The sequence below is a fragment of the Limanda limanda genome, chromosome 9, assembly GCF_963576545.1.
Source record: "Limanda limanda chromosome 9, fLimLim1.1, whole genome shotgun sequence".
Lineage (NCBI taxonomy): Eukaryota > Metazoa > Chordata > Actinopteri > Pleuronectiformes > Pleuronectidae > Limanda > Limanda limanda.
Window position 1 is genome coordinate 2,540,646 of NC_083644.1, and position 13,445 is coordinate 2,554,090.

The 13,445-nt window shown below is 41.7% G+C and overlaps 1 protein-coding gene across 3 annotated transcripts in view; it reads left to right on the forward strand.

Annotated features, from left to right (window-relative positions):
- Positions 1–13,445, forward strand: part of LOC133010092 (tensin-3-like) — a 52,291-nt gene continuing 38,846 nt past the window's right edge. Inside the window, exons 1-12 of one of the 3 annotated variants that reach the window (XM_061077517.1) lie at positions 1–163; positions 3,372–3,672; positions 4,232–4,282; positions 4,416–4,538; positions 4,645–4,709; positions 6,243–6,326; positions 6,422–6,534; positions 7,096–7,156; positions 8,840–8,915; positions 9,107–9,236; positions 9,461–9,526; positions 11,125–11,232. In XM_061077517.1, the coding sequence (XP_060933500.1) occupies positions 3,523–3,672; positions 4,232–4,282; positions 4,416–4,538; positions 4,645–4,709; positions 6,243–6,326; positions 6,422–6,534; positions 7,096–7,156; positions 8,840–8,915; positions 9,107–9,236; positions 9,461–9,526; positions 11,125–11,232 (1,027 nt within the window). In that variant the 5' untranslated portion in view covers positions 1–163; positions 3,372–3,522. Of the gene's footprint in view, positions 164–3,371; positions 3,673–4,231; positions 4,283–4,415; positions 4,539–4,644; positions 4,710–6,242; positions 6,327–6,421; positions 6,535–7,095; positions 7,157–8,839; positions 8,916–9,106; positions 9,237–9,460; positions 9,527–11,124; positions 11,233–13,445 lie in introns of those variants that run through there. The other 2 variants (XM_061077516.1, XM_061077518.1) reach the window with 2 other exon arrangements.

Sequence of the window (13,445 nt, forward strand, 5' to 3'; positions counted from 1 at the left end):
AGTGCAGCCTGTAACAGTTTGTGCTTCTCTCTCTCTCTCTTTCTCTCTCTTTCTCTTCCTCCTCCTCCCCCTCTGTGAAGTCTCCACCTCGTGTTTTTATACCACTCACACACACTTTCCCTCATCGGCCTTCTCAGAGCTGTGACTTTATCAGCCAGTCAAGGTAAGAGCGTTTCTGTTCTAACTTCAGATGTGAGTGATTTTACACTCAGAGGCTCCAGGACTTTTCAGCTCAGTGGAATCAAACTGAACAACTGGACGAGAAGCTGCTTCGTCCCTGAGTGTTTCTGCTGCTGCTGCTGCTGTGGAAAAGCTTTCACTTTGTTAACATGAATCCTGAACCTCAATACAATGACTTACTAACTCGAATGATGACTCAGTATTTAAAACTAATGACTTACTACCTCAACTGGCTCCCTGTGTCAGTTAGTGACTCAAAAAATGAATTGATATCTCAAAAATAACTTAAAATCTCAAACTAATGTTCTAATATCTCAAAAATAACTTAGAACTCTTAATAATAACTTACTAATGCAAGATAATGATTAACTACCTCATAATTGTTTTTTTCTAATCCCATGACATTGATTTATCATTTATTTTATATTCTTTCACTGACCTCCATATAGATCTAATGTCTCACTACACCTTAAGTGAATAAAGGAGCATGTGATGGATGAGGTTTCTCTGCAGATACGTTCAGGGAGGAAACAGGTTTTATCTGAATCACTGAACCTCAGGAGACGTGGTTCCACTGGGATTCATCCATTTAATAAAGTGTCATTCAAGTCTGAAGAGCCTGTTTTTCTAAGGATAAGTGAACAACTGGTGGTGAGATAATTACACTTGTTAACAATGCAAATGAACTCCCTGCAACAATTCCTTGGAATGAAGTGATGGAGAGATCCCTGATATAAAGAGAAGAATGAAATGGGATGAGCTCACTCTGCTGGTGGATTCAATGGAAGGTCTCTGATAGAAGTGTAACTCAATGAGGAGCCTGAGTGAGGATCCGATGATCCCCGGGGGCGTTAGCATGCTTCTCTGATAAAAAGCAAAGGATCTAAATGGAGACAACAGGGCGAGCTTCGATTTCACTTCTGGTATTTTGCAAAAAAAACGCTTTCAATTTCGGGTCCACTTGACACGAGAAGCAAAGAGAATTCATCCATTTTGGAACTCCTTCCTTTACAATAAGAAATAGAGACTAAAATAAGATGTGGCTAAAGCTTAAACTCAAGGACTCTCCCTACAGCAACATGAGTGTATATGAATCTGTGTGTGGGTGTGTGTGTGTGTGTGTGCTCGTGTGTGTTTGTGGGCACATGTGTGGTTGGGTCGCACACTTGGGTTTGTTTTGGTTCCTCAGGCGGAGCACTGACCAATTTAGATCGCAGCAGTTTTAAAAACCAGACCAGCGATACATAATTGGAGAGTAGTCGCTCATTAAGACTGTTTGTTCAAGCCTGTACCCACACACACACACACACACACACACACACACACACTCCTTCTAGCAGAGTCCCAGCAGGAGCACGTGTGTGTGTGTTGTTGAACCATGTGGACGGAGAGGTCTGGGTGGCGGAGGCCGAGCTGCAGATTCCCGGTTCCCTCCTGTTTCTTAGGGGGTTTCTCATCATGTTGTTGTTGCAGTCGTTCACGGTTCTCATGAAGTTCTCATTACTGTGGACTCACATAATCAGCAGTTCCTCGGGGGGGCCCCTCTTGGCTCAGGGCCCTGGGCTACTGGCTGCTGTGCCGGCCCTGTTGTTCACCCATATTCAACATTACAGACTTACTTTTTTTTAAAGGTACAAACATTTACTGTAATGTAGAACCGACAAGATTTTGTAAACAGTTATGAACAATTCTGCCTTTCCCCCCCCCCTTTATATGATGATTTAATGAACGGACAAATGAAAGAAATAATAATCAATTATAATTGAAGTCTTAATTAATTTGTGGACACAGTAGAAACCATAGACTGTAAATAAAGATGGCCGACGGGTCTCCACGAACGCTGCCATCTTGCACTGGTCATTTTGAGTCTATGCAGGAGCTATTGACCAATCACGAGTCAGCCTAAGCTGTCAATCAAGACGTTTCATGCCGTATTTATATCATCAAATAACTAAATAAATCCAAACTATTCAAAAACACAAACACTTGAACATAAATCTGTTTGATTAGAACTTCCTAGAATGATGGAAACCATCTTTGAGACCAGTTTATTTAATATTCTTATCACTGATTGGTTAGTTTGGTCCCGTTTGCTAACAGACAGGAGGAGGGGTTTATGGCCTATACTGCAGCCAGCCACCAGGGGGCGATAAGATGTTTTGGCTTTATTTTAGATTTCGTTTGAATCAATATCTCTGTGGAGTCACTTATGATGAGAGACGTAAAACTATTCTGACCAATGAAGGTGAAGAAATGAAACAGGAAGTGGTGATTGGCTACGACCTGAGGTGCCGTGGTTTCTCATTGGTTGAGCAGCAGGTTGATCCGGTTGTGTCGCTCTGGTCTTGTCACTGTTTCCTGTCCCGTGGTCACATGGTCAGGGTTCAGGCGAGGTTAACCCCGGCTCTCTCTCTCCTCTGCTCCACCGCTGGTTGATCTCCCTGACATGCGCCAACATGTGTGTAATATCTTCGGTGTCAGTGTGTGGACCGGCTGGTTCTGTGGCCCAGGAACCACAGAGTCACACGGGACTGTGGGAGGAAACTCGTCAGGAGCTCAGATTAGATTCTGAGAAAAGAAAGAGCGAGAGGCGGCACTAGTTTAGAATAAAACATTTTACATTTCAAGGCTTCGCTGTGTTGAGGTCAGAATAATATACACAACTCTTCACGTGCTCTCGTAGAAAGAACTTCTTTTATTCTTCCAGGTTTAAATCTGCAGCTTCAAACCTTCACTGGAGAAGTTTTGATAGAAGTTTTGATAATGAACATCTGAGTCGAGCTGGAGGAGGATTTCAATTTTAAAAGTTGTTCTTTTTAATGGGTCCTTTTCGACCAGGATGAACCTTGAAAAATGTTACATAAATGATTTAAATATCAATAAATGATAGAAACAAACAGGACAAGGTCGTTCATTCTTTCAACTAAACGTCCCTGAGTCGTGTTATGACAGTTTGTTTAATTCTAAGGCCGAAGTTTATCTGTCCTTGTGAATTTCTAGGTTTTACTTCAGTGGTTTTGTGCTGATGAGTTTGTGATCTTGTGTTTTTAGTGTAAATCGTTCTTCTCTGACTCATCATCCTTTCCTCTGGTCACGAGCTGATGGTGGGGGGGTGTGTGTGGGGGGGTTCCTGTGACTAAGCATTGGATTCAGTTCCTTATCTTCTTCTTTTTTTGGACTTTTTGTTTCAGCCTCACATCCAGTAAAAGGATTTGGGGATATAAAGCAGTTGACTGCATTTGACCCCGATGGCCGAGAGAAAGTTCTCACTTCTCTAAAGGTTCCAGGACGTTGAGCCAGCGTTTCACTTCCTGTCTCTTTACAGCGGGACGGAGATCAGTCATGGAGGAGCCGCGGCCAATCGACCTGACCTACGTCACCGAGCGCATCATCACCTTGTGCTGCTCTCCTGACGGCGCTGAGGAGACGTACCTGAGGAGCCTGCAGGAGATGATCGGCATGCTGCAGTCCAAGCACGGGCACAACTACATGGTAGAAGCACCAGAGGATGAGACACAAGGGGCCAGGGGCCACACAGGGGGGCCAGGGGCCACAGAGGGGGGGCCAGGGGCCACACAGGGGGGGCAGGGGCCACAGAGGGGGGGCAGGGGCCACACAGGGGGGCCGGGGCCACAGAGGGGTGCCAGGGGCCACAGAGTGATGTGATGTTGCTAAACATATTCAGAATAAAGTAAAAGAAAACCTGTCAAAAGATGCTGTCAAAAGAAACTGCAAATAACAGATTTCTTTCTTTATATATATATTCATATTCTTTTATTTTATAGTTACATGCTATATAAATAAACTTTGACTTGACTTGAATGCATTAAGAGATTATATTACTTCTCTATATTATATTCAATTATATTATAGATTCTATGATATGTTTTACTTTAGATCGAATTTATCTTCCAATTCTATTTACATTTGCAACCTTTTGATAATGACGAGGTTGCAGGTGAATTAAGAACTGATAATACAAAATGTAATTCTCTGATTGTTGACACTTTTATATTTAAACTCAAATGTTTTCCACGTTTTGTCTCTTCAGCTGATCAACGTGTCTCAGAGGAACAACAGCCTCACACAGATGAACCATAAGGTAATTACAGGGTTTACTGATGGTAGTAAATACTTGAGAGTATCATAAAACACAGAGTGTGTGTGTGTGTGTGTGTGTGTGTGTGTGTGTGTGTGTGTGTGTGTGTGTGTGTGTGTGTGTGTGTGTGTGCCAGGTTCTGGACTCGGGTTGGGCGGATCTCGTGGCTCCCAGCTTGGATCAGATTCTCAGTGTGTGTTCCACGATGGAGAACTGGCTGCAGGCCGACGTGAAGCATGTGCTGGTTCTACACTGCAGGGTGAGCTCATCTCATTCTTCAGCGAACATCCAAACTGCATGTAGTGTGTGTTTGTCCTGATGTGACGTGTGTGTTTGTCCTGATGTGACGTGTGTGTTCTGCTCAGGGAGGACGAGGACGGCTCGGGGTCCTGATCGCCTCCTACACACACTTCAGCAACACGTCAGCCAGGTACCTGGGGTCTGGGGGAACTGGTTCTGATGTTATCGAGTCAGTGATGCTAAAGATGCTTATAAAAGTCCATTAGAACTTCATCTAACTTATCAAAAACATGAAGACGTGAACAAACATCAGCGAGATAAGACCTTTTCCATCTATGGAAAAATAGCCCATCTACTAACATGGGGGAAGAGGGTTTATGACCAATACTGAGGCCGAGATGCTTTATAACAAATCCACAAAAACATATATTTAAAGGGTCAGGTTGTCTCCACACCATAATAAATGTTTCATAAACAATTGAATAAAAATAAGTCAATAAGAAACTATACACTAACAATTAAAGTTTACATTTCATCTAGGACTGATAGTATGATCCCAAAAGGATGAATGCAGAAGATCCTGGAAAGCGCCATCATCAGGCCAAAATCAGTTTATTAAGCTCTGTCCTGTGTTGAGAAACTAAATTATCCATCTAAATAAATATAAATTCAATATATTGTATCACAAATAATATAATCTATGATATAGAAAATCATTTCTTTAAAAAATGCAACAGTGAATCAAACCCGGTCGGACGTGTTTTCAGATCAGAGACAGAACGTTTCTCTGTTTCCAGCAGACAAAGGTCTGGATGAAGAGACTTTGAGCTGCAGTTTAATATTCAGGCAAAGTTATAAACTCAACAGTTTATTGATCATCGTTACATAACTCTTAGTTTTTTACACTTCCTCATTTAGTCGTGTCCATCAGGTCAGTCAGCTGCAGGTCAGGGGAAAGTCAAAATGCAGAAAACACTGAGATCAGGTGGATTTCCAAACTCTCAGTGTGTGTGTATGTTGGTGTGTGTGTGTGTGTGTGTGTTTGTGTGTGTGTGTGTGTGTGTGTGTGTGTGTGTGTGTGTGCGTGTGTGTGTGTGCACTCCCTGGTCATGGTCAGACTCACTGTTGAGTAATATCTGATGTGTGTGCGTGCAGCTATGCAGGCGTTTGTGAACGATCATAAATCCGTCGGTTCTCTGACGCTACTAAAGAACGGAGGCCACCAGGGGGCAATCAAAATTATTATTATTTATCATTTATCATCTTTATTTAAAATCTAAGATGTCATCTGTTTGTGTAAAAGTAGAACCTCATGTTCTTCACCTCCACAGACTAAAGTGTTTTTCGCAGAATTTGTCATCACAGTGAAGTTTTTGACCTTTAGATATGAAACCTCATCACTTCAGCTTTTTATGCCCTGAGACATTTGTCTTAAAAATGAGTCATATTTACTGTCTGAATTCTTATTTTTGGCCTTGACCTTTGTCCTCCAAGTTCTGAAACTGTTCATCTGTTGGTTCAAGGTGTCGTTTGACTCAGACGTGATAAAACTCTCCAACATTTCATTGCAGTTACTTTCACTTTACTGTGGCAGAATATCAAATATTTCCTATAAACCTCTCTCTGCTCGGCCTGATATGAAGCTGTTGAAGTGAGGGGTCGGTGCTACATGCATCATCTTCATCATCCTCTTCATCGTCTGAATAACCTGCCCCTCCCTCAGTGCAGACCTCTCTCTGGACCACTTCGCCATGAGGAGGTTCCACAACGACAAGCTGTCCGGCCTGATGAGTCCGTCACAGAAACGGTGAGGACGGAGCGCCGCAGGTTCAGAGGTCAACCTCAGGCTGTGACATCACTGATCACCTGACTCGTCCTCTTCTGGTGGTTTCTTCTCTGCAGGTACGTGTGGATGCTGGCGAACGTTTTGAAAGGAGGACTGACGATGTGTCCGTCTCCGTCTTTCCTTCTCTGCGTCGCTCTGCACTCGCTTCCCAGGATGCGAGCAGACGGAGGTAGGCAGCAGACGTCTGATCTGCAGAGGGAGACGCACAATGTGTCCTACTTATTATTATTATATATTTTGTATGTGTCCTTTTCCTTTATATTTTACTGACCAAAGACACGTTTCCAGATGGGACAGTAAAGTATATTTGATTTGATTTGACGTCTGTCACGTAGGTCAAAGGTCGACTGAGTTTACACCTGCTTGTTAAGTATGATCTAAACTCATCAAAGTCAAGTCAAGATCATTTTATTTATACGGCAAAAGAAACAAGAAACAAGATCAAGTTGCGAATGTAGAGAAAACAAACAACTCACTGAATGCTGGTTATTACCCATAATCCTTTGCTTCCGGAACCAGAGGAGCTGCAACTGTAACTTATCAACAAAAACTCTGTGTAGAATTCTTCATACTTTAAATGTTTCCTGCTGAATATGGGAGATAAACTCTGTTTTTTAATAACTTCTAAGTCTTGTTTACGACTTTTGCTTCACGACCAAAACAACTTTGTCTGTTTGTCTTTAATCATTTTTTATAAATCCTGTTTTTAATATTGAATAACTCTTCTCAGGGTGTTGTCTCTTTCTGAGGGTTTACCAGAGCCTCCAGCCTGTGTGCACATCAGCAGTTTAGTAAGAAACACACACACACACACACACACACACACACACATACACACGACACACACAGTTACACACACAAGCTAAGGAGCAGCTTCAGCCACAGACTCAGTCAACCTCGCTGCTCTAAGGAACGATACAGGAAATCGTTCCTCCCAACTGCAATAAGACTGTACAACTCCTCCCCCTCTGTCAGAGCCACCATCACAGAACTGCACTAAACCTGTCTCCTTGCACTGTGTACCTGTACAACACTCCGCTCCATGTACACTTACTTCACATCATATGTGATATGTGTTCATATTAACCATATTGATATTATATATCATTTTATACAATAATATTGTCTTTTGCACACTCTGTCTACATATTCTTACACTCATAGTATATTATATTCTTACACTCATAGTATATTATATTATCTATTGTGTAGTCAAATACTTATATTTATACCTCTACTATATATCATATATTATATCATACTCTCTGTATATTCTTTGTATATATAAGTCTATATACACATATTTATACATGTGTACATGTTATAATTATAATTATTATTATTATATTATTACTACTATTATTATTATATATACTGTTGCTGCCATTATTACTATATACTGCTATTATATTGGTAAAATTACTATCATATATAAATATATATTATGTTATATTATATACTATATTTACTGTACTATTTTTATATACTGTCTAACAATAACATTACCATCATATCATCAGTACTATTACCATCATCTTGCCACTGCACCTTATCTACCTATTTATCTTGTGTTTCTGTTTTTATTCTTTCTACCTCAATATTTTTTATTTTATTCTATTGTATTGTATTTTATTGTATTCAAATATACCGGCTGTTATGACGAATTAATTTCCCTTCGGGGATGAATAAAGTAATCTATCTATCTATCTATCTATCTATCTATCTATCTATCTATCTATCTATCTATCTATCTATCTATCTATCTATCTATCTATCTATCTATCTATCTATCTATCTATCTATCTATCTATCTATCTATCTATCTATCTATCTATCTATCTATCTATCTATCTATCTATCTATCTATCTATCTATCTATCTATCTATCTATCTATCTATCTATCTATCTATCTATCTATCTATCTATCTATCTATCTATCTATCTATCTATCTATCTATCTATCTATCTATCTATCTATCTATCTATCTATCTATCTATCTATCTATCTATCTATCTATCTATCTATCTATCTATCTATCTATCTATCTATCTATCTATCTATCTATCTATCTATCTATCTATCTATCTATCTATCTATCTATCTATCTATCTATCTATCTATCTATCTATCTATCTATCTATCTATCTATCTATCTATCTATCTATCTATCTATCTATCTATCTATCTATCTATCTATCTATCTATCTATCTATCTATCTATCTATCTATCTATCTATCTATCTATCTATCTATCTATCTATCTATCTATCTATCTATCTATCTATCTATCTATCTATCTATCTATCTATCTATCTATCTATCTATCTATCTATCTATCTATCTATCTATCTATCTATCTATCTATCTATCTATCTATCTATCTATCTATCTATCTATCTATCTATCTATCTATCTATCTATCTGTCAGTTACTTGGGATGTAGGTGGTAACTTGTCCTCATCTCCTCTGCAGCCACGTCTCTGCAGGACAGACGGACAGACTCTACTTCGTCCTGCAGCCGGCTCAGCTGCTCACAGGAGACATCATGGTGAGTGTGTCATTTAAACCTGGACCTGATGTGTATTAACTCAAATAAAGATCATTTATTATATTCATAACTATACTATTATTGTTAGTTTTGCTTTGTTGGACAGATTATTATGCATTAAGCAGCCTGCCTGAGGTGGAGGAGTGTGTTTACAGTGTGTGTGTGTGTGTGTGTGTGTGTCCTGGCACTAGGTGGTGTGTTATGATAAAGACAGCCGCTCAGGCCGCCGTCAGGTGGTCTTCCGGCTCCAGTTCCACACCGGCCTGGTGCACCAGCGCTCCCTGACGTTCCTGAAGGCCGAGCTGGACGCTGCCAGTGAAGGTTTCCACTGTTTATCACAAGCTGCTGCTGACGTGGTCGGCACGGCAACACCTGTTGTTCCAGCTGCTCCACCACCGCTCTTAATCTGCAACTGATAAACTCTCTCCCGCCTCTTCTTGTGCAAACTGACCTGAGCTCACCTGTGTGTGTCTGCTGAGCAGGTGTGAGGAGAGCACACCTGTCTGATCTCTCTCTCTCTCTCTCTCTCTCTCCTCACGTTCCAGATCCTCGGTTCCCAGACGATGGCAAAGTGGAGCTGTTTCTGTCCGAGAGTCCTGAGAAGATTAGAGGTGAATTCACTCGCACGGAAACATGATTTATTTCTCTATTTTTCTATTTTCTGTGGTTTGATTGAAGCTGCAGAAACGCCCGGAGCCAGCAGACGTCAACACGGTGAACAACACAACGGAGAACAAATCTGAAATGTGCTTCAGATGTTTTTCAAGCTTTGATCTAGAATCTGCAGAAAGACTGGTTCGAGTTTTCATATTTCTTTTATCATTCTGAAAAGACAGGAGAGAAGAGGATCTATGATCATGATGCGTTTAGTGTCCAAATCTGAATCTGTTGGTAGAGACACAACATTCACTGATGATCCATTTCTTTCTGCAGCTGTCAATCAAGAAGTAAAAATACTTCACAGTTATTCACATAAAAATCAAAATATGTAGAACTGGATGATGCAACACTAACAATGATCATCACAATACAACATCACTAATATATAAAGAAACTCCAGTTTGTGTAGATATAATACTTTAGTCTTTTAACTTAAAATTTTCATGATAAAACAATTATCGTGAAATTATCAACTGATATGAAAGTTGTGATGACAGAAACTGTTCTGTAAGTACTGTCCTGACCCCTCGTTGACCCCTCGTTGACCCTTCGTTGACCCCTGTGTGACCCCTGTTGTGTTCCCTGATGTCGCTTCCCGGTCTTTGAACCACAGACCAACACACAGACACAATATTTGTGCCACAAAAAGCTGCTGACGCACAAAAGCGGCACCAAACTTCATTGTGGGTCTCCACTGAAGCAGAAGAGACAGAAGTGACTCAGAGTGAAGCATCACACACACACACAGACACTCACACACACACACACACACACACACGGACACACACACACATCTCACCCAGCTGGGGGCAGTGTTGGACACCACGACCTCCGCACACACTGTACACTCACACTCCCGCCTCTCAACAGGAAGTAATATGAGCAGTTATCACACACACACATCTGACAGGAATTCAGATTGGAGATACCGCACACAGGGGAAACACACACACACACACACACACACACACTCACACACACACACACACACAAACACATGGGGGGAAAACCAAGACACACACACACACACTGATGGACAAAATTAAACTATTTTACGATTTGAATAACGTCTGGAATAAAACCAGATGGTGTTAGTGTGCGTTCACTGCAGGTGTGTAGATGTGTGTGCAGGTGTGTGTGTGTGTGTAAGTGTAGGCGTGTGTGTGCAAGTGTAGGTGTCTGTAAATGTAGATGTGTGTGCAGGTGTGTGTGTAGATGTAGATGTGTGTGCAGGTGTGTGTGCGTAGGTGTGTGTTAAAGTGTAGATGTGTGTGTAGGTGTGTGTAGGTGTGTGTTAAAGTGTAGATGGGTGTGTAGGTGTGTGTTAAAGTGTAGATGTGTGTGTAGGTGTGTAGGTGTGTGTAGGTGTGTGTTAAAGTGTAGATGTGTGTGTAGGTGTGTGTGTAGGAGTGTGTTAAAGTGTAGATGTGTGTGTAGGTGTGTTTAGGTGTGTAGGTGTGTGTAGGTGTGTGTTGTTGCTGCTCCACTGGCTCCTGACCCGCTGCCTGTGTGTCTGCTGCTGTGTTTGTTGTGTTGTTTCCACGTCCAGGCCGCGAGCTGTGGCACAACGGCGACTCTGTGACCGTGGACTACGACACCTTGGAGCCGCTGGTCCGACGGGACTCGTTCACAGAGACTCCTCCCCCTCCTCCTCCAGGTCAGGTGGTTCTTTACCTTCTCAATCACTTCTTTCTTTCACTTTCTTCTCCTGCGGCTGGTTCTTATTCCCCTGGTTTACTGGAAGTGAGGAAACTTGGGGCAGAAATAAAAAGAAAACCATGTCGGCTCTGCTCCAGCACACGTTGACCTTTAGTCCTCACTAGGGTTGCAAAATTCCGGGAATATTCAAAGTTGGAAACTTTCCATTGGAATTAACGGGAATTAACAGGAATAAACGGGAATAAACTGGAAATGTTGTGGGTAATTTGTACTAACTGTATTTACCTTGTCATATACAGACATAAATATAAACATTTTGTTGTGTCATAGTCTGATTTGAGCCCTGAGGAAACTTTGGGCACTTGACTATATGCTTCTGCATCGTTGTGTCATTCTTAACATAGGTCTTTGCACAGTATTTGCAAATGTACACAGCCTTTCCTTCTACATTGGATGGGGTGAAATGTCTCCACACATGAGAGAGTGCACGTGGCATTGTTCTGTAGAATAAGATGAGAAAAAAGTTTGTAAAAAAACACTAATGCAATGCTAGAGATATAAATAGTTAGCCAAACAATTGCAATTGTCTGTAAACATATTTTACAATTGATGGATAAATGAATGGAAATAGTCTAGATGAACAGATGAACAATCCTCAATCAGCATGCTAATATATTTTCCCCAGTAATATCATGGAAACTTACCTGACTAGTCCTTCACTCTACAGCAGGCCTCAATAGCCCTGCTGTAGAGTGAAGCATGCTGGGAGTTATCTGTGCATGTGATGGAAGAATGCACAGTGGAGGCTTGAAACTCAACGTTCCATACATCTTTAAAATAGAGTTTTGAATGATGTTTTTATTGCTCAGCATTTAATATGCGTAGTTGTTTTTTTTCAAAATTCCCGAAATTCCCGAGCTAAACTTTCCATGGAAACTTTCCGCCCCTTTGCAACCCTAGTCCTCACGTCCCTCATGTCTCTGACTCCTTCACCTGCTGGTAACTTTCCAAAGGTCGCTGGTTATGCTCGTGTACTTTTCCTTCCTGACTCCAGAGGATCGCTGCAGATCTGTAATCCACTGTGAGATTCCAGCAATGATTCATTTGACCATTAGTGGAAAAATGTTTATTCTCTTGTTTCAATGTTATTTTCATCATTTTAAACTAACTCTGCTGTATTTTAAGATTAATTTATTCATGTTCATGTTGGTTATATCACTGATGATTAGTCTGAAGCAAAGTCAAGAATAGAACAAATGTCCACATGTTGCATATCTCCGGGTGTAAAGCAGCTGCTAGCAAACATTTAGCCAAAATAACTTTATAAGGTGATAATGTTGAAGGTTTAAATCTATTACTGTATCTCTGGCTGCTGGTTGGATGCTGTGTGCGGGTGCAGATGAGATGTGGACTGTGGCCGTCGTTGTGGTTCAGTTTTGTGTGTAATTGTGCGACCAGCAGTGCGACAGCTCACAGCTGCCGTGGCCACAAAGAACTCTTTGACTCTGTGACGCTCCTGGGATCGGCTGCAGCAACAATCATCTCGACAGCAGCAGTGAGTCCAGAGCCGTGGATGAGGAGGCGGCTGCTTTCCCAAGGAGTTTCAATTCAGTTAGAAAAACTACAAACACACACACACACGCGCACATACATACACACAGGAGAACAACAACATGAGAACACACGTCCAGACGGATGAAACAATCACTTCCAACCAGTGGTTGAGGTTCCAGATGTTTTATGCCGTCGCTAAATCTGCTCCGTCCAGCCGTGTAATTTAGATTCGAGTGAGTGTTGGGGCAGAAATGTAATGTACACACTCACACACACACATACACTCACACAGACCCACACACACACACACACACACACATGCCCATTACATCTAACCGCCAGCACACACGCATGCTCATGAGTGTAATGAGGGTGCCAGGCAGTTAGCGACGCAGCCAGTCACAAGAATGTTGTTTCCAAACCACAGGTGGTTCTACTTTAACCCCCCCCACCCCCCCACCCCCCCCACCCCTACCCTCCTGTGTATCACTCCATCTCCACATCTTCTCTTCCTCCTCCTCTATCTCCTCCACAGTCTCTCTCTCTCTCTCTCTCTATCTGTGCGTGTTGCTTTCAGGTTCAAGTTGCAGGTTGCAATTTGTCCAACATGTCCCCCCCCCCACCCCCATCCCCCACCCCCCCCCTCCTGCACACGTC